Source organism: Stylophora pistillata, chromosome 8 (assembly GCF_964205215.1).
Source record: "Stylophora pistillata chromosome 8, jaStyPist1.2, whole genome shotgun sequence".
NCBI classification, from domain to species: Eukaryota; Metazoa; Cnidaria; class Anthozoa; order Scleractinia; family Pocilloporidae; genus Stylophora; species Stylophora pistillata.
Window position 1 is genome coordinate 30492672 of NC_142526.1, and position 20633 is coordinate 30513304.

The 20633-nt window shown below is 40.3% G+C and overlaps 4 protein-coding genes across 9 annotated transcripts in view; 2 read left to right on the forward strand and 2 right to left on the reverse strand.

Annotated features, from left to right (window-relative positions):
- Nucleotides 1–2045, forward strand: part of LOC148725819 (uncharacterized) — a 10309-nt gene extending 8264 nt beyond the window's left edge. The window contains exon 3 of the mRNA XM_088731541.1: nucleotides 1611–2045. Within this exon, the coding sequence (XP_088587667.1) occupies nucleotides 1611–2045 (435 nt within the window). The remainder of the gene's footprint in view (nucleotides 1–1610) is intronic.
- On the reverse strand, nucleotides 1911–4862 carry LOC111322548 (uncharacterized). The gene is made up of 2 exons (XM_088729420.1): nucleotides 4561–4862; nucleotides 1911–3385 (listed from the first exon to the last, which is right to left on the reverse strand). The coding sequence occupies exons 1-2, from the start codon at nucleotides 4742–4744 to the stop codon at nucleotides 2910–2912; spliced, it is 660 nt and encodes a 219-aa protein (XP_088585546.1). The 5' UTR covers nucleotides 4745–4862; the 3' UTR covers nucleotides 1911–2909.
- A 4414-nt stretch (nucleotides 4863–9276) lies between these two features.
- On the forward strand, nucleotides 9277–11901 carry LOC111322549 (uncharacterized). The gene is made up of 2 exons (XM_022925663.2): nucleotides 9277–9536; nucleotides 11133–11901. The coding sequence occupies exons 1-2, from the start codon at nucleotides 9371–9373 to the stop codon at nucleotides 11621–11623; spliced, it is 657 nt and encodes a 218-aa protein (XP_022781398.2). The 5' UTR covers nucleotides 9277–9370; the 3' UTR covers nucleotides 11624–11901.
- A 3471-nt stretch (nucleotides 11902–15372) lies between these two features.
- The window catches only part of LOC111322541 (androglobin), a 33379-nt gene continuing 28118 nt past the window's right edge, over nucleotides 15373–20633 (reverse strand). For 4 of the 6 annotated variants that reach the window (XM_022925650.2, XM_022925652.2, XM_022925653.2 and 1 more), the window contains 12 exons: nucleotides 19809–19890; nucleotides 19462–19576; nucleotides 19118–19263; nucleotides 18813–18896; nucleotides 18447–18558; nucleotides 17795–17919; nucleotides 17523–17582; nucleotides 17277–17372; nucleotides 17018–17144; nucleotides 16574–16688; nucleotides 16229–16412; nucleotides 15373–15857 (listed from right to left, as the gene is read on the reverse strand). In XM_022925650.2, coding sequence (XP_022781385.2) covers nucleotides 15648–15857; nucleotides 16229–16412; nucleotides 16574–16688; nucleotides 17018–17144; nucleotides 17277–17372; nucleotides 17523–17582; nucleotides 17795–17919; nucleotides 18447–18558; nucleotides 18813–18896; nucleotides 19118–19263; nucleotides 19462–19576; nucleotides 19809–19890 — 1456 coding nt within the window. In that variant the 3' untranslated portion in view covers nucleotides 15373–15647. The remainder of the gene's footprint in view (nucleotides 15858–16228; nucleotides 16413–16573; nucleotides 16689–17017; nucleotides 17145–17276; nucleotides 17373–17522; nucleotides 17583–17794; nucleotides 17920–18446; nucleotides 18559–18812; nucleotides 18897–19117; nucleotides 19264–19461; nucleotides 19577–19808; nucleotides 19891–20633) is intronic. The other 2 variants (XM_022925651.2, XM_088729416.1) reach the window with 1 other exon arrangement.

A 20633-nucleotide genomic window follows, 5' to 3' on the forward strand; every position in this document is an offset into this window, starting at 1 on the left:
GATCGGTTGGTTTTGCCGTGATGTTATTGGCTGTAAGACTCAAGTGACGTAAGTCGGTCGTGATTGGTCTGTTTCGATCTGTCTGTAAAGTTAGGTCGTTCTTTTTCGGTCGTTTGTGATGTTTATGTCGTGAATGAGTCGTTTGTATGGGGCGGGTAGTTGTTGACATCTGTTTAGGGGAGTCTGTTCTAAGTTAGTAAACCAGCTTTCCAGAGTCAGTCGTTGAAAATAGTCAGTGCTGTAGGTTAGGCATTGCGCAGAGTCCCAGTCAATGTTGTGGTTGGTAAGTCGATGGTGTTTAGCACTGTGATTGCTGACATCACCTTTCCTCGTCGCCCGTCTGTGTTCAGTCAGTCTTGTTGTGAGGTTTCTGCCAGTCTCACCGATGTAGGAGGCTTGGCAGTCGGAACAATTGATCTTATAAATCGTTCCCTGTCTGTTCCTCGGTTCGTCTTTGTCTTTAACGTTGGTTGGTAACTGACGTAGTGTGGTGATGGGTTTGTGGGCGACGCGGATATTGAAGACTCACAACAAGACTGACTGAACACAGACGGGCGACGAGGAAAGGTGATGTCAGCAATCACATTGCTGAACACCATCGACTTACCAACCACAACATTGACTGGGACTCTGCGCAATGCCTAACCTACAGCACTGACTATTTTCAACGACTGACTCTGGAAAGCTGGTTTACTAACTTAGAACAGACTCCTCTAAACAGATGTCAACAACTACCCGCCCCATACAAACGACTCATTCACGACATAAACATCACAAACGACCGAAAAAGAACGACCTAACTTTACAGACAGATCGAAACAGACCAATCACGACCGACTTACGTCACTTGAGTCTTACAGCCAATAACATCACGGCAAAACCAACGATCATTTCACACGAACTGGAATAAGAACATTGGCACCACCAATGTAAATGTTTTCTCAACGCTGTATCTATCTCTGGTTCGACCAATTCTTGAATACGCTGTACCCGTTTGGGGCCCTTACCTCCTCAAGGACATTCGCGCCTTGGAGAGTATACAAAGAAGGGCATCTAGATTAGCACTTAACCAACGCAAAGGAGAAATGCCTTATCTTGACCGTTGTAAATTGTTGAAATGGCCGTCGTTATCTGATCGTAAAATTTACCTCTCTTTAATTAAGTGCTACAAGTTCGTCTTTGATTACTATCGTTTGAATTTTTATGATTTCTTAGAATTTTCAAAATTTGGGTCCACAAGAGCAAATCACCCGTTTAAATTGTATGTTAAAAGCGCAAGACTCAATTGTTATAATTATTCTTTTTTTATTAGAATAGTCCCAATATGGAACGATCTTTCAAGAAAGACATAGTACAGACTGAAAGCCTTTATCATTTTAAAAACCAGCTTCATCATTATCTACTTAATAAATTTTAAACTAGAACCATGTTTTAATTAACGTCTAGATGTTTGAATGATGGAATTGTATTTTCATGTTTTTATTTTGCATTTTCTATTTCTGTTTGGGAGTTTTAATATAGGGCTAACTTATGAACTCCCTTTTAAAGATGTTTTTATTTAACACTATGTTTTTTTCCTGTAATTAAGCTTGTTTACATCTTGAATAAAGTTAGTATGTTATGTTATGTTGATGCTGCAAACGAATAGCTTGCCAGCTATAGAATCCACTAGGACCAGCGTGGGAATAATAAATGCGAGAAAATGGCGCTCATTAACCCAGTGTTCGCCGCTCGAGAAACATAACGATGAATTTAATGACAGAGAAGCAAGCAAAGATATTTTGTTTGAGATCGATAACGACTTCAAGTTTTTATCAATCGCGTTCGATGCCGCACGAACACAAGACCGTACAAGCTCAAAAGTCACCTCACTTTCTGAAATTAAGAAGTCTACACTAGGCTCTACCGTCTTCAGCTCAAAACATGCTTTAATGCGCAGACGCCACAGTGACGTCACAACGTTACTTGAACAAATACGAGAAAAACGACCTGAGAAACGCCGTTCTAGTTTGGGTATGTTTCATCAGTCTAGCCCAAGAACATAAACAACCCAGCACAAAGTTTTTAGATGAGTCTGAGTAATGAACAATCCTAACAACTGTGCATGCTCTTTGTTATCCAGACCGTTCCTATGAAAAACCGATACACAGTACCTCGGTATCGTAGGCTATCCTGAATATCATTTTGCTTCCATCCCTTATACTTACATTAAAACTCTACTTTACTATAAAGCACGTTGATTTCTGGTTTCACCTTAAGAGGAGAATGGCTGCTTGGTTAGGGCGCTAGATTTCAACTCGGCACCGTGGCAACTAGTCCAAACCCTGTTCTGAACACTAGCTGAGGCTCCTAACTCTGCCACGCTATTCTGTGCTGCGCTTGCGATAATTTTGCGCACCGAGAAGTGGAAGGGAGGAGGCAAGGGAGAGGGGGTGGGGGAAAGGGCTGTGCCTACTTTTTGGAGGGGACAAGAACCTATTGCCCTTTCACGTGGTCATTAATAATTGTCAATTCTAACACTTGACTGCTTTCTCTTTATTTTCCTGGACTATGCGAAAGGGGTTCGTTCTTTACTCTTGGTTAAAGTGACAATTAACCGAGGGGGTTATCGGGAACGTAAATGCTGTAGTTGATTTGTATTTTCTCTTACAATGATTGTTAGAATTGCGATTCAAAGTTTGAACCGTCAACATTAGCCTTACATCTAGTCTTGTTTTACCTTGTCTTGTTTCCAACATGTCTAACTTTTCAATAAAACCTTAAGATATATACTCTTAGAGATAGTATTTCGTAAATTACAACACTACTGAGCTAAATAGCAACAAAAGTCAGTTTTTTCCCTCGATGTCATTCTGAAATTTCATCAAGAGGCTTTAAACATGTGATCGATCACGTGACATCTAGACAGCTCAATGCTTGTACCAGGCTCGCGCAGTTATGCAGACTCTTCCTCCTTGTTTTTTCACACCAGGGTTTGACAGGTCTTCTCCAAACCACACGCGTAGCTCTTGGTTCGTAGTAACATAAACGGGATTTGATGCGTCTGTAAGGATTATTTCCGGCGAGTTAGGGCCCACTTCCGGTTTGTCGTACCAGTAGGATCCCTTGTTGTCCTCGAGAAAAAAATGCGTCGGGAAGAGGGTGTCATTCCTGGGTGCCGTTGTTATGACGACGTTAAAAGGCGATCCGCCATGTACAGGATGACTGCGAGAGCAACCCCACATACTGTTGTATTGGGGAGAATTTCTCTCACATGAGCTTAGTCCACTGACGTGGGTTAATTTAATTGACATCAGAAAGCCCTCGATTGGTGCCACGAGGGTGGCATATTCGCTTCCACCCCCTCCAAAGCAGACAGCTCCTTTTGTCAAGTTCAGCCACTTTTCTGTGAAAAGATTAAACGAGTTAAATTAATTTAAGGTAAATGACACCGGCTACTTAGTGAAAATAGATCCTATACTTTGTTCATTGTAATTGACCTCAATTTGTTTAAGAAATTCGCCTTATCTGTATTCACACATTGGAAGTAGAACTAAGCTCATAGAGATATCAATCGCTTAAAGTTCAGACTTATTTTTAGTTCAGCTGCGTGGCTTCGGAGACTTCTGTTTTGATGTTTAATTTAGAACTGAAAGTGAACAAAGACTTGAACTTTGCTGTTGTTTTGCTGCCCGAAGCCTTTAGCTCGCATCATTCATCGATTTTTCGTTGACAATCGACCCGTGTACCCATCACTACAGTTTAACCAGAAACGAGCGATGGCGGCACATCTCCTCTTGCCGCGCGCCGTGGGTTAAAACGGCTGAGATCTGGAAAGGCGTAAATAAAAGCGAGAGGGTCCGTGTGAGATGAGAAAGTTCGAACCACTGCAAACTAGAGACGAAAAAAGAAAAACAAAAAGGCAATATGCAAAAGTGACTGATATTAGCTCAATAAATCATTCACTTCTATTTTTCTTTTTCTCATGCGTTGAGAAAGGTCAACAGCAACTGAAAATGGTAAAGATTTTTTTTTGGCTTTTCATTAAGATTGTCTGGGTGGTATTACGCATAAAAAGAAATACAAAAATAGGAATTTTGCGCATAATGGAAAAACCGCAGAAAAAATTTGGAGCGGATAGAAAAGCAATTCAACCAGTTAGGAAAAATCGAGTTTGTTATGATTACAAAATCCATGAATTGCAAGGGTTCCGTTTCTTTCAAATCAGCGAATTCTCATAATTTTTCTCATTGTTCCTAGTGCATCCATATTACTTGCTTTTTCGAAGGTTAACTCCACTCATGGAAAGAATTTGTAAAGATTTGTTTTAGAAAGTTTAAGAATCGCGAGACGTGGCGCATAGTCTCCTGATTTTGCTTTAGGATCCCAGCATCAGTTGCCCGATTTTCAAAAGTACAAGTTGGTTAAGTTTTACCGAAAAAATTTTTTCAGAGGAAATTCATTTTCTTTTTTCTCACATTTTTGTTATTAAAACTCTTCGAGATATCTAAAATGTCCCTTAATTAATAAAAGCAGCTTGCAATGTGCTTTTTGTGCGTGACTAAACTGCAGCAAACGTACCTTTTTCGTATTCAAAACAAAACCTCTTGAAGTCCTTTCCAAAAGAATTGCGCTCACTGACCAACACTCTTTCAATTCCCTTTAAAACATTCCGATGTATTAAACCATACGACTGAGATCCGTAGCATAAAATCGCAAAACAGCCGACCACGATTAGTACAACCAACGAATTTGAGGTCCTCATTTTTCGAGATCGGAACCGAGCTTCGAGATTAAAGCAAGTTCGTCAGTCTCTTGGGCAAGAAAAATTGACGTTGTCTTCAGTGGATGGACTTGAAACCGGAGCGCGTCAAGAGGTGATAATACCGTATGGTTAAAGTTTCACAAACTTATAATCGGACCAAGAATTTTACGGGGGCAGAGGTCTCAGATATTTTTACTAAAACTATAACGAAAAAAATAGCAAATAATAAGCGCGTGGGCGGTCTTTAAAGGATAATCTTCAGTTGCTATTGGGTTCATTTTAGTCCAGAGTAAATGGAAGAAAATTCGAGTCGGCTTCTTTAAAAGTCGTCTACAATGACCCAGTGAAAGAATGCCGGCCAAGTCACTGAGTTTAATCAAATTCACAGTTTAGAGTTACTTACATTCCTGAACTTTGAATTCGTTGAAGAATATCTCAACACGCTTGGACCTTTGTTTCTCACGACCGCGCTCGCTTTTCCTACAATGCGATCACGTCGAAATGTGAAAGTTTTCTGCTTGCATCAACGGCAAACCAAGTAAGATTATAACCGAATGTAACCATGGAACAATCCATGCACTACTAAGTCTTAAGCAGCTTACTGCTTCAGCCTGTAATGCACCACCAAATCAAGCAGTTCCACAGGTCAGCGTTGAAATTCTGTGGAACTGTTGAGAAAAACGTATTATCTCAGCTTTCTTTCATATAACCTTGGCTGATCGCAGAGGCACCATTTCAAATGAAGCTTAAAATTCAAATTGCAGTTTCAGTACCCGGCTATTAGAACAGCTGGAACAACGTTCAAGTTTTTTCGTGTTCGCGGAGTCAAGCTAAGCTAGCTTTATAATTTGGATATATCAACAAAGTTGAAATGGTAAATTGGCCACCGTAATGATTACAAAAGCTGACGTTTCGAGCGTTAGCCCTTCGTCGGAGCTTTATGCTGTTTGCAGTAAATGGTTTGAGAAGAAGAAGATAGGAAGAAGATAAGAAGATAGATATAAGAAGATAGAACACACCAAAGAGTATGTATTGTCAATGAACTAAAATTATAGGAGGTTCACTATAGAAGTGGTTCTTGAAATCTTTCTGAGCCTTTTAAGAGAGTTTCCTTTGGTTATAATTTCAAAAGATTATACTGGTGCAATTGTTAGCCCGTTAAAGCGTAAGCTTCTTAGAGAAAGGAACTGTTTGAGCCTCAGGTCTTTTGAGTGTTTAGAATTTTTCGGTAGAACTTGGCGATCAAAGAACCAGGCGCATTCATAACGAAGTTCCTTGTGTCTTGGGAGACTTCCTAAAACGTGCTTTTATCTGTGGGGGGTGTGTGAGGCTAAACCGATTGTAGCGTTCGCGAAATACACTTCGATTCGAAAGTGGTTAACACTTAGTTGGAAAGGGAGTATTTCCGTATTATCAACTCTAAACCAAGGCCCAATTTTTTCTCAAGAGAGGAGTTTCGAAGACAGAAAAGAAAAATTCGTCAAGATTTACTTTTTATTCCCTTTCGACAGTGCACCCATACGAACGGCTAGAAAATCGAACCAGTTGTCAGCGCAACCAAAGAAATATTGTACTTTGAAACTAAAAAGTTTTCGCTGCTGGATTTTTTAGGGAAACGTAAGATCAAGGTAGAGTCACACTGCTTTTTCTACGTTGACACAGACAATCAAAACTTCCCGTGCGATTAAGTTATCTATATCTAGTCAGTTTAGGAAATTAGTTGGTATATATGCTGTCTACTTAACGGATTCCAAAACGGAATTCTCGCTTTTTCAGCAGTAGTCTTAACTTGCCTATTATCCGAAATATTTCCTTTGACAAAATTTGTTATTTCGAAACCCTTTTATCATGCAAACAGATATCAAAAAATTCTACAGCTATCTATTCTACTACACAAGATAAAAGGTGCTAATTCATCAGCGGAAACCGTCTAGGGAAACTGCAAAAGTCTTGCTGGTTAAAATCAGATGTCCTGCCAAAATTACATTCACACCCTTGCAAAATTTTTGTTAAACTGTAGTTGTAACTGTAGCCGTATGACTGTTATCATTGAAAATAAGTCGGATGAGGTCAGAATCGATAGCCAGTTTTTTCTTAAGGAAAACAAGTAAAAAAAATTAAAAGAAGAAAACTTTCTTCAGCTGACTGTAATCATGCAGTCGATTAGACTGTCTTAGAGACGTGCTGCTTGCAGAAAATACCGGAAATAAGCTTTTCGTCGTGAGAAGATAGTATCTTGTTCTGAAACAATTAAAATTTCCGCTACGTTGTTTTGTTTGCCAAGATTCTTTGAGTCTTTCCGTCTTTGCGCTCAATCTTCTCCTAATGTGGATAACTGACCTAGGATCTTGACACGCATTGCACGATAATAGCGTGCCAGTTCATGATATTGGCCTTAAATTGAAGCTAAGATTTAATTAAATTTGGTTAAGTGAAAAGGTGAAACAGCAACAAAAAAAAAAATTGAAATTTAGCTACGTTACGGAAACGGATGGTGGACCATTTCCCAGCCTCCAGGAGCGTACAGAGATGATTACATAAAACAAATCACGAATTGCTATATCTCGTCGTTTTGATTAGGTATATATCTCTTTACATGCTAGCGGAACAGGCTCTTATCTATTTTCATTTTTCAAGAAGTGTTTTTCCCTTTTCCCCTGCTTTTAAAGCGACCAAATGCTTCAATAAGTTTCATCATCATCTCCTGCTGACCGGTTCTTGGCCATTTTCCCAGACTCGGCGGCGATTGCTCCTTTAAAGTTATGAGTTCCCTCCTCCCCGAAACTGTCCGTCTCTCTCCACTTTAACTAATCCAGATTGAAAGTGCAAACGCCCTTGACCCATTGGTGACGGTCCTCCACCATGCAGAATGCAGATGAAAAGATTTATTCTGTAACATTTCCGAAAGTATTTCGGCTGTGAGGCAATCAAGATTGCGTGCTTATTAAGGTCATTCTTTTCTGCTCTGCCTGTGGACTTATGTCTCCCACTCAGCTCTCTCCAACTGAGCGAAAGAAAAAATAACTTAGGCGTCATTTCTGGCAGACTGGAAAATCCAACTCCCCTCGTGCACACGAACAAGGAGATGCTTCATAAACTGACATTTTTATTATATCTCATCTTTGGGCTCGAAAAAGATACCCACAATCCATGCCTTAAGACCGTTTTTCAATGTCAAAGTAGAGAAAAAATTGTTCAGTATCTATAGTATTTCCATACAAGTTCGGAGAAGACGTCACGTGTTACCTATCAGTCCGCCCACATGCTATTTCTCTTTTACTTTCCTTATCTTACACCATTATCCCAAAACTTTCACGTAGGGAAGCTCACGGAACTAGTTTTCACTGCGGCGCTAAAGATCAAAAAGCAATATTAACCCGATTTTGTTTAACAAGTTATAATTAAGGAACAAGTAGAGTTTGCGCGTACCGACAAGCATCCGCTATCAGATACAAAAAAGGTTTTACACACTGAATTAGGATATTGACCTCCAATGTCTATCAGGAAATGTTGAACAATCCGAAATCTGAAAAAAACCACACCGCATTCAAATACCGAAAAAAAAAAGTTTTATCCAGGTGCTTGTAGTGGTAATAACTTCTAGAGAGTTTTCTTCTTGAGGTGAGGCATGCAGGGATCATGAAATTATTTTTTAACAGATTATTCTGGAATTGTGAAGATCTCGCCAGAATTCTCATGGAAGACTTCAGACGGTGCAATCTATATTGCATTACCCGCTAAGAAAAATCACAAGAAAGAAAGTTTAACTTTAGTATTTTATTTTACCTTTATGACATTTGTCTTTGTGGTTACATTTTTGTCTGTTTGTATGTTTGTTTGCTTTTTACAATTTTACTACCAAAAAATCTAAAATTATTTTCTCTTGGAACGCAATTGGCATCCAAAACATGTCTTTCCTCTGTTGACATGGATGTGAAAAAACTTTTACATAATCTGTTAAAACCACTAATTAAAAAAATAACACGCTGTGAATACTTGATATACTGTTATTAAATATTTGTTACGCATGAAGCCCTCAAGTTCCTTTCCTGGAGCTTAAATTGGCTTCAGGATTTTTCAATAACTACGATAATACAAATAGTTTTCTGAATAACTTCGCACCGCTTGCTCGCTTCTGTTGCGCAGAAAGTAATAAGACATAATAGTGAAATATTACTGTTCTGAATAAACATGGATCATTAAAAGATTTTTCAGCTTTGCCACATTGATTTTCTCCTCCTCGGGGAGGTAGAACGCTTTTTTCCCCTTTACTCACACTCGCGGAAACTTTATCAAATGATTGACGTATTTTTAAATTCTATCCTCGGTTTTAATGCCCGTGCACCAAAATCAATTTAACGCCGCCCTTTAATTTACCTCCCGTGCAATAATCCCCCTTCCAGACAAATCCGCTCTCATCCAATTTCAAAGGCTACGTGGTAACAGACGGATCTGCGCAATTTGTGTTGACCCGATGAAAACATTTTAACAATTGTAGGCGTCAATCGGGGTTTAAAAGCCTCGTCATAAACCCCCTCTTCATTTAACGCAGATACTTGTGATATCAAGAACGGGTTCAGTTCAGCGCCACCGGTGAAAAAACAGCGAACAATCCCTGCCTTCGACATGGCCAGATTTCTGTTGCTTTTAGGCGTGATTACTTCAGTCTTTTGTCAGGATGCAATGGCCGTTCAATTTTCCAAGCAACAAGAAAGTCAACTGAGGAATCTATTGAAAGAAGAAGCAGGTTCTTTAAGGAAGGGAATGCAAATGATGTGTCCCAAAAGTCCAGGTAAGCTGTAAAAAAGAAAACATATGAACTTCATATATTCATTGTAACCAAAAAAGAAAATGTCGTCTAGTTGCCTTGCTTATTAGACCGTTGTCGAACAATAACAATAGTTTTCATTCTCAAGGGATTTCCTTAAGGAGGCACGTCCAGAAAATAAGGGCGTTTAGGACCAGTTTCATTTACAAAAATTTCTGATTTGCTTTTTATTCGTGTTTGGTCTATTAAAAACATTTGTTGATTGTATTACTTTTAAATTTGTATAACACACCCAACCGAGGATAACAAGAAAACTTTCTCTCAGTTCAACTGAAACGTGTGCTCTACGATATTACGAAACTTGCATGCTCGCCAAATTCAAAGTTCATGATTGCCGAAAATAGAATTTTTGCCAGGTTGCCAAAATTATATTGTATTTGTTTTGTAGCTTATGTATTGGGCACGTTTCAAACGATTAGTTTGCAATCCACTATTATCCTTTCCAATCTAAATTATTATCCCTCTCTTCTACCGCAATTGATACACCTAAGATTTGGTCAAGGTTCATATCAGTCGAGCGGTAACTCATTTGAAGTTAAATTTAGGATTGTAAATCGGACCGACTTGAGCTGCAATCAGGTGGGAATCGACACCAGATAAGATATACAAGAAGATTAAAAAATAACTGTATACTTTTGAGATGCCATGTTAAATTGACTTAAGAGAGAAAGATGTTTCTTAGGGAGCCCTTCATCCGATAAATAGAGATGATATTCATTCATCGCGAGCGTGAGACAGGTAAAAAACTCAGAATTCCCACGAGAAAGAGAGCTTCAGATCGGCAGATTTTGCAGCCAGATTCTCTATCATTGAGCTTCAAAGCCATCGATTGAGAGCTAAGCCCTTTAAGGGTTTTTGTTCGACAAGCGTCTTGAATACTCAAGGATCAATAATGTGAAAAAATTGGCTTCTCTCAAGATCTGCAAACACTTGTAAAATGCCGAGGCAGGGCATGGGCTGTTAAGACGGTTTCCTGGAAAAACTGGATCAAGGATCACCGGATCAAGGATCAGTTCAAAATAAATCATACAAATTAATTAGATTAATAGGCATGATTGATTGCTCATCTACGCGACTCAGTTAAGATCTCCCAAATGTTAAAGCGAAAATAAGAGAAAATACTAAATACTGAAAAAACCATACCACTTTGTGGATTTGACACTTCACTTTGTTGAGGCTGTGACTGGCACTTGCCACTCGTCCATTGTCTATTTGCACAAACGCAATCAATCTCCGACACTTTGTTCGCCTTTCAAATTTTTACTGACAATCAAAGTCTAAGAAGCTCAGAATGAAATGACGGTTGTGAAACAACATGCTGCGACAACGACAACCATTCCGGATTTCCGTTTTCTAGCAGTTTGAAAGAGAATTGCAAAATCTTTGAACCATATTCAGAAGGGGCCTTCCCGAACTCTTCTTGGGTAAAGAAATTAACCAGACGATGCGAAGATCAACGGAAAAGCTATTACCAGCTTTATCTACCACCCTGTTTAGCTTTTATGAAAATAGAAAAAAAAAAAAAAAAAACATGACCTGACTTTTTCATTTTGTTTTCAGGTCAATGGCAAAGACTGAATGTGACTAACGCCTGCTTCAGTGCAAAGGACAAAAAACATGGAAGCTTCATTATTCCGCAGGAGGGATTTGTCGTCGCTCTCAAAGTTGTCCATACCAGTGGCAGAGTCACGTGCGAGAAAGACAGGTGTCATGCAAATCACGGACAAGGTTCATTTTATAGCAAATGGGGTTGCTCAGCAAGTCATCCCTATATCGGCAGTACCCCCTTGGGGACCTTCATTACTTTGCCGTCCAAACAAGTCATATTCCCACGTGAAAAGTTCATCCGCGACAAGGCTTTGTCTGCCTGGTACGCACTCCCGGGATTCGATCCAGAATCCCCTTTCATCGTTTTCCACGACTTCTCCAATCCAGAATATTTCCCCCGTGGCCAAGTGCTTCAACTGTGGTACGGCGAAGTGCTCAAAGACGTCAGTGTAAAGGACAATCACGGAGAAACATGCGCAGAAGTTTATGCCTGGTATCTCTAAAGGACTGGAGTCGAACTTTAATGAACTTTATTGCAATGACTTTTAAAACTTTGCAGGGACTGATTTGAAGTGTCCCGACCTTGCGACACTGACCCAAAACTTTATAAATTCATCATTTCCACTCTTCTTCATCAGAAACCGTCTTTGTTGTTTTCAGTTTTAACCTTCCCAAATCAATTTAATTTGGCATTTTTTCTCTCTTGCCAGTGTAATATTTTGTGGTTCTTTATGTGATGGAGACAATTTTTCAGGACGAATGAAGTGATTAACATTTTCAACTTCTGTGGCAACTTGAATTGTGTAAAGTCGTAAATTAATTCGAGAAATTTTCGATCGATATTTTCCTAACAGAGAAAGGATCAATGAAGGTCGGCGCCGCATTGTTGTAAAGTTCGTGCAGTTGCGCATGTATTCTCACTTCCCAAGCTGCTTTGCCAAAAAGAACGGTCCCGCAATATTAAGCAAAAAATCAAAGTCACAATTTTCGCATGTCTCTCTAACTTTTTAATTTTTAAGTCATTTAATTGCAGCAATTTGAGAAAATCGGCTTACCCAATGATCACATTAGACACGAAAAAAGTTGCCGCGAAAGTTGTAAATCCTCTGGCACTGAAGTATGATTAACCTCGCGGAGTTATATTGCAGTTTCTGATTAGAAGATTGAAGCTATAAGATTATAGGATTGGTGCAAGCAAGAGCGATTAACTGTTTCATGAGTACCGTTTGAAAACAAAAAAAAAAAGCCGCATTATTCAAGATGTTTTTGTTTTAGCTTTGATAAGGAGTAATCTTCGTGAGAACAAAGAAGAGTTTTCGGTTACCGCGAATTACGGGGAAGCTTTTCTAAAAGGGCCGTCAATGACTGCTTCATAGAGAACTGTCGGCATACGTTCAGAGGTCTGGTTAAGATCAGTTTTATTCTCCGAGACCAATCGATACAATGCTTCAAATTTAAATTGATACTTAACTTAATTACCACAAATAGAAGGATTACGTACGGTGTTAAAATTCAGTACAGCAGAAGCTTGTATACTTCTAAATAGATCAAATGGGTCAAATTGGAGGCGGTGAAATTAAGCTGAGGGAGCTTAATCGAGAAAAATTGCAACATGAATAAAGGGGTAAGTTTCTAAAGAAACTATGATGCTGCGTCGGTGGGGATGTCACAAGATAATTTGATTTTATCAACTGAGTTCAGTGATAATGTAAATTGGCCGACGTTAAGAGTTCTTAAATTTGTCGTTTAGAGCGTTAGCCCTTCGTCAGAGCGCTGCAATGTCGGAGTTTCATTTCAATCAATTCAATCCCGTTGAGGAACACACTTACTCCGACCATCTTAGATAAATAACAAAGCTTTAGATTCTCAAAGCGATGAGAACGATAATTTGTCTTTAGTTCCTCGAGGAGGTAGAAAAATTGACATCATTCTTTGCACACATTATCCTTGACATTTTAAAAAACGGCCGTTGTAAACAAGGAAGATAAATGATTCTATTAGCTGCAGCACATCTTGCTTGCTAACTTTACATAAACATTTACCCTAGGGAACGGAAATCCTATAAAAAAATATAGGATTCGATTCGCGGATAACATTCATTAGTCGTAAAAATGTTGAGCCTCAATAATAGTTTAACGACTGCCGAAGAATAATTTTTAAGTATGACGTATATGATAGCGGCAAATGGCATAAAATGAACTCATATCTATTTCACTTTTCCTCTAATCTGTCTAGCATCGACGCTACAGAAAAATCGCCAAAAAATTTTCTCGTTCACAAATAATGGAAATATAATAACAGCTAGAAGCGGAAGGCAAGACGTTTCTTTTACTGACCCTGTTTAATACTCAGCGTAAGCCAACTGAGCTTATTCAATGTTCCCTTATCCGCTCCTCCTGATCTAAATTGAATGAAATATGAAGGATACGATTTCTAGTAAATTAGTTATACCAAGAAGGAGATCCAAACGAAAAACACACATTTAATTACTATTTTCAAAACTGTCCTAACCCAACTCTCGCCTGTCATGAGAGGCACCTACTGTCATCGCCGGTTATTCATCCTGTGATAAAATTTATTATTACTTTGTTCCTTTCTGACATTTAAATAAGGTGGACTTCCCCTCACTTGATAATTAGTCTCTTAACCAATCAGGGGAATCGAAAACTGGCTAATACCGGTAGTTAAATGTCTTATTCCACAATGAAAAAGATCTGATGATCTCTGCTTCAATTCGTCACCAGAAGTTTTGATTTAAATACCCCTCGATGTAAAACCTTTTCATGCACACTGAAAAGAAGAGGTGAATTTTGTTCACTAAAGTCAGGTAATTTCAAAATGGCAAATCAAGGCGAAAATGGAAAACCGATGATTCGATCGTCTTTATCGTCGCGAAGCAGACGATTTAGATTTTTCCTCATTTGTGGGAATTGCGACGTGGTTTCGGTAGCAGACAACGTGGAGAAGAATAAAACTGGTGCCCAGGAAGAGAAAAGCGTCATCGCAGTGAGTGAAAATCACAGCGAAGACAAACACGGAACGCATTTGGAGCGACCATTCCTAGATTTACGAGTGGAGAGAGATGAACTAAAAAGTACAGAATTACAAGACCAAGATAAAAGTCAGGGATTTCATCACAGAGCGTTCGATCATATAGAACATGATGCAAAAAGTCTAGGAATTGAGAAGACATGTTGCAGAAGTGACCACGACGGCAGAAATTCTCAGGAGAAATTAGACGAGACACAACAATCACATCGTGCTGCAGAAGCGTCTTTACAACTGCACGAGCCTGACAAGAGTAAGCGAAGTAGAGGAGAAGACACGATGCAAGGAAAGGCTGCTTGCATCAGACCAAACCTCACAAGACAGCGAGTTGTAGGCTCAGTTGACTCGTTGCAGAGAAAAGGGCAGCTTGTCGATGAACCTGAAATCTCGACCACAACAATCACCGAGAATTCTCCGAACGGCGAGAACCAAGCCTCCAGCACGACTAAACTTAAAACTGATGGTGTTGCGCCCCATCCCTCTCGGGTTGAAGAAGAGCAATCGACTCGGGGTTCATCAATTAGTCGGTGGAAACGAGTCGCAGCGCTCAAATGGAAAATGAACAAAGTTGATGTCAAGAAAATCGAGAGAGACGCCGCTACAGCTAATGAAGAATACGAGATGATGCTAGAGAACCTAACCCTCTACGGGGTCTTATGAAAAAATATCAAGCTCAGGCAAACAAAGAAAAACGAGGATTCTAAATATAAACACTCGAATTCTTTTGTGTTAGCTTCATAACCGACTAAGTCAACAGTTTTTTTATACGACAACTGAGTTTTAAGTTAATGACCTTTCTTCTCGATTTGCTCCGTAGGCCGCTATTCCTCCCAGTATGCAACGCGCTATTGTCACGTGAGAACCTTTAGAATTAGAGGGTTGGGCAGCTAGAGTTGGTTATCTGACGATGGGTCCGTGGTTAGATTTCGTACAGAACCCGCACTTCGTCGTTAATCTTTTTCTTAAGCAATACAAATTATTACAGTGACCTTTCAAATGCTTTACTCCTTGGTTAATCATGTTCTGAAACGGTATGGAAATAGTGGATATAACGCCCCTTCAACAACTTCATTTTCCGTACTGAGAACAAACTTCTGCCCACAAACTTCACAATCGAACAACAACACTTAACCCTTTTTGGCGAAAAACATATGCAAAAACCAAAGAATATCATAACAGGATAGTAAAACTTTATGGTCGAAAGTTTGAGAATGATTTTTTAATTAGTCACGAACTCCTGTACACAAAATTTGCTTCTATACAAAAATAGTTATTCTTCAGCACATTGTGCTCCAGAATTTGAATAAATATAACATTTTAAAATGGAAGCGCGCGAACGGGAGAAAGGAAACATGACAAGTGTTTATTTGGGAATTTGGCACGTTCCAAAAGGCGCTGAGACGAGCGTATTTGATGAACACGTTTACAACTGTCTTGGGACAAAACGGAAAATCTAACAGCCCAAATAGGCAACACTGCTCATTTTTTCTTTCCTTTGGGTGCACTTTTCCTTCCGCCTTTGGCAGTAGAAGCACTCTTTCGACCCTTACTCGGTGACGGAGATCGTTCTCTTTCTTTCGCTGCCTCAGCCGCTTGCGCTTCCTCCTTCTGTTTCTCCGCCTCTAAGAACTTTTGTCTGTACGCTTCCCGTTTCTGGTTGACCTCGCTCCGCCATTTGTCGGTAGCGGCCTAGCGAGATAAAGGAACAAGCAGATGAGCAACTGACGGGGAAGGGAGAGAGGGAGTTCAGAAAAATAAAAGAAATGAAAAGGGTAGGGTGAGAGAAAGATACAGAGGTGAGATGGAGGGAGGCTGGGGCGAGAGAGCGAATGAAATGGAGCGCCGGAGAAAGATGAAAAAGAGATAGAAAGGAAGAAGGTGGGAAAGGAAAAGAGGAGAAATGCAAGGAGGCAGTGGGAAAAAGTAAGCGAGTAGGGGAAGGAATGACGCGGGCGGAATGAACCTGGGTGAGAGGACGAGACAGAGAGAAACAAAGGTTACCAGACACAAATAGAGAGAAGCCGGAGAGGCAGAATCGAAAAGGCAAAGGTTGATTGTACCTGTAGTTCTTCGGCTTCCTGTAACTGTCTCTCTTTAGCAGCGTTTCTGTCCAGTCTATCCTGCTCTCGTCTGTTTTCAACTTCTTTACGCTGAGCTTTAAAAGCTTGCAGTATTTCCTTTCGTTCCAGCAGCCTTCTTTCTATTTCTTCCTCATCCAACAACACGGAAACTCCGCCTCGTGACCTGGTTAAGACAACAAGCGAGTTTAGCCACAATATTACGTATGGGGTTTTCTTATGGCCCGTTATAGAACGGATATAAATGCCACAAAACAAAATAACATCCATTACTTCATTATAATAGAATAAACCCGTAGGGAAAAAAACAAGCACTACAGATCTTACCTGATGGTCTTAGGTTGAGAAAGTGGCTGGAGAATATGATCCGGCTCCTTGGGGGGTGGCACTAAGGTCAATTCTCCTTGATCTGACTCAGACTGCACCGGTGACGTCACTGTCACTGAAATGGGACGAAAAATGGGAAACTGAGAAGCTGTGAAAGGTGGTAATACTCGAAGAATTTGAATCACTTTATCTCGTTATAAAATAACTTAGAAACTACTAATACCCCGATTGGTCAAAATATATCATTTAAACAGTAAGCCAATAGAAGTCTATTTTATAATGGCAATGGACAGCTCTTTCTATTGGTTGACCAGTATAATAACCCACTTTGGGAGAATTCGAGAACAGTTTGTAAATCACTCGCCTCCGGGTCGTGATTTTTAAACTTTTTTGTGTTTTTTTAGTGTCGGTGTTCGATTGTTGAAATATACAGAGCAAACTCACGTATTTCACTTGAAGCAGTAACATCTTTCTCTTCTTGTTGCTCCTCATCGCCGGTCTCTTCCTCGATTGCTTCTTTTCCCATTTTAACCATATGTTCGTCCAAAAACTTTTGACGGCTTTGTTGAGCCTTGAGAAGACACAGGAAATCATCTTAGAATATCATCATATATCATGACGTAATTCAGAATGGTGTAATGTTTGGGTAACTTATTTTTCAGACTTTATTTTTTTTAAATCTAATAACAAGTCATGGCCCTACCTTCGCAGCTCTGCCCGGTTCAGCGGCTTCCCAAGCTAGCTTCATGGCCTTTATTTCATCTTGCCTTTCTGTGTCCTTCTTGACCTCAATCTCCTCCTGCAAGGCAAAGCAACAAACAGCAATTTCAGTTTCTAATGACAAAACAACCACCTCAATCTGTGCGCCTTTAGCGCCTCTCCGTTCACAATACTTTTGATTAAAATGCCGCAACGGCGAACAAAAGGAAACAAACCAAGGAAAACTTACAGCACTCGCATCAGAAACGATCCTGAGTGTCCAATTAGGTTTGCTGGAGTCGAATTGTTGCTGAAAGAAAAAAATTCAATAGAAGTTGATGAATTACTTGAGGGCAATTAATAAAAACAATCAATGAAGCTCTCAAAGTTACAATCTGTTCACCGCCTAATTGACCACGACATAATACATTGCTGTCATCTCTTCACAAACGTCCTTTTCCTGGGATGGATGTTCCTAAATCGTAAAATGTGAGCATTTCCTAATACACCTTCACCATTTACCTGTGACGATGGTCTTGATCCAGCCTGTCCCTTACTCGAGCGACTTTCTTTACCTTCCTTGCTTTTCTTACCTTTGGACACACTTGCAGATAGTTTATCTCCCCGTGGGGCGCTTTCCGCGGGTACTAAAAATAGTAATAAGACGCATTTTCATATGACCCGTCCAGCCCCGCTCGCGTAATCCCATAGAAAACCATAGAGAAAGCTGACGTGTGCAGGACCAAACAGGTTGACGCGCGCCGGTCCGGAAAAGCCGTCCGGCCCAAGTGCACTTGTTTGGCGACAATGTTCGCTGTTGTTGCAAAAAACGAGTGACAACAGTGAACAGAATGAGAAAATAAGTATTGCTTTTCGATTAAGTGTGAGATTCTTGTTCTGACTCGAAAAAATAAAAGAAGATTTTTATTGTGGAATCTTTTTTTGTGATTTTCCCGCGCCTGCCAGTCTATCGCGTCCTATTTAAGTTAAAACAAACTTTTCGAATTTTTCAAAACATAACAGTTAGGTTGAGCCAAACGGGAAAATATTTGGCCCTGGTTCAAAAAATGTTTTCCAGTCCTTCTCGTCTGGGCTGCCCGCACTATATATCAACTACGAAGAAAAAAACTTTACCAGAGGGTAGAACAAGAAAAACCCACAAATGCAAAGATACCTTCAACATCTAGTCTGTCGAGGCTCTTGACCATGGCAACAAATTCCCAAGCGCTCTTGGACAACGGCCAACTGTCGCGTAGTACCTGGGCCTGAATTATGTACTTGTGCATCTAAAACAAAAGTAAAATCAGTGAGCCCTAAGTGCATTTGCTCTGAGACAACTCGGCGAACTGTTAGTGATACCCGTTTGGGTAGCAAACGCGAAATAGTACCATAACTTCAGACCGGAACGTTAGAATGGTTTAATGCTCTGTGGACTGCACAGATTACAAGACAAACGCGAATGATCGGGTGGTAACGATGTAAATATTTTGAAGATGGGAAGTAACAGGCGACCTTTGAGGAGTGTAATCAAACCACAAACCTTGATTTCGGGCTCTGTATCTTCGGTTTCTTCGTCTTCTTTGTCTTCGGAGTCGTCGCAAAGGAGAACCCGAGAGCCTTTCTGCTAAAAGGCAAAGGAAAGTGATTAAATTTAATTCACGTCCCACCGCCTGTGTGAGGATGTTATTGTAAGAATCTAGTTTTACTTCGTGTGTGATCTTTCGACGGAACAACAAGAACTGCCAGTATTCAAGGTAAGTTCGAGAATTCAACATTAAAAAGGATCTGTGGAACGTTACATATCAGCTGAAATGTCTGCACGAGTTTGGGCACCAGGTCACTCACCGATGATCCTGGCCGTGAGGAGTTACTAGACTCCTTTCCACTCTTCTTACCACCCTTCCCTTGCATGGGAGATGCTACTGCTTTGCGGCTTCCTGACGAAGGTCTCTTGGCCGAGCGGGGGTGGGACGAGGTAGGAGGGCGCGAACCTGGAAACAAAGACAACAAAAGAAACTTAATAACATTCAAGTCTCGTCCCAAACTAGTATAGATCCAAGATGGCGGACACTCCAATCGGAGCGGCCGCCATCTGGGACATAGGACATCTATTGTGTAAATTGCAAAAGAAAGACTAGTTTAACAAGACAAGAAAATTACGCAATATTGAACATTATTTACTTTCTTACCTCGTCTTTGTTTTTCATCTTCATCGCCTGTACGATCACGGTAAAAAGTGAAAGCAGGGATGACTGCGTGACTCTTCCCGGTCGTGCTACATACCTCCTGTTCATGATCCAAAATCTGTGCAAGAAAACGAAGTGTTTATAACTCGCCTGGTTGACAAATTATAAACATAAGTCAAGCAACGTTGGGATCAATTCCAGTATCTGCGCACCCACCCCTCCCCTAAGCCAACATTAACCCCAGCTTTTTATTAGTTGACTGTTGTTGGGTTAGGGGGGGAGGAGTGGGTGCGCATTTACTAAGCTGCAAGCCTTTTTCAAGGAAGTGAAATGCTTCCTTATCAGTTTACCTGTAGCTTGATGTACACGTCTGGTTTGGACGTCCCCAGCTGCAAGCTCGCCATGTGATCCTCTTGGACCTTGACTGTGTACCTAGCACAGAGTACAGAAAATAAGGTACTTTGTACGCATCAACACAAAGGCCCTTTTTGTTCCCTTTTAATGCACTTCCCGGCATTAAACTACCAGTGGAATCTGATTGTAGTGTTGTGCTGAACAGGTCAGCGGCTGGGGACAGTAACTAACACAGTCACGTAAGAAGTTATTCGTCATTCGAGTTCTGACCAGTCACTACCCAGGCACTACCAAGATTTTAAGTGCTTTTAACTATTTTTATGTTTTAAACGCTGTAGTCAATTTACTTAGAGATAAATAATGTAAATCATTTTTATTATTCTTACTGTATATTTTGCCTAGAGAACTCTTTAACCCCTCACTCGGCAAAGTGTGAAGCTATGCTGTTGATGACGAAACCGCACATCGGGCCACTAAATTCGGTGACAATTGGGGAGGATTGGATCGAGTGGGTGAAACACTCTCGTCTTTTGGGTGTTACTATCGACGAGAGACTTTCATGGACCCACCACCTTACTAATGTAAAAAAGAATTTTGTAAACAAACTTTGTCTATTGAAAAGGAGTCCGTTCTTGAACAGAAACGCCCGATTGGACTTATACTTCAAGATAATACTACCATCAGTTCTATACGGACTAGTCGTCTGGAGCGGCTGCCCTAATGCAGAGCTTCTACATTCGCTAGAAGTACTTAACCGTAGGGCGGCCAGAATTATATTCAACTTGCCCCGAGATATGCCTACTGAGGAAGTTTACCGACAT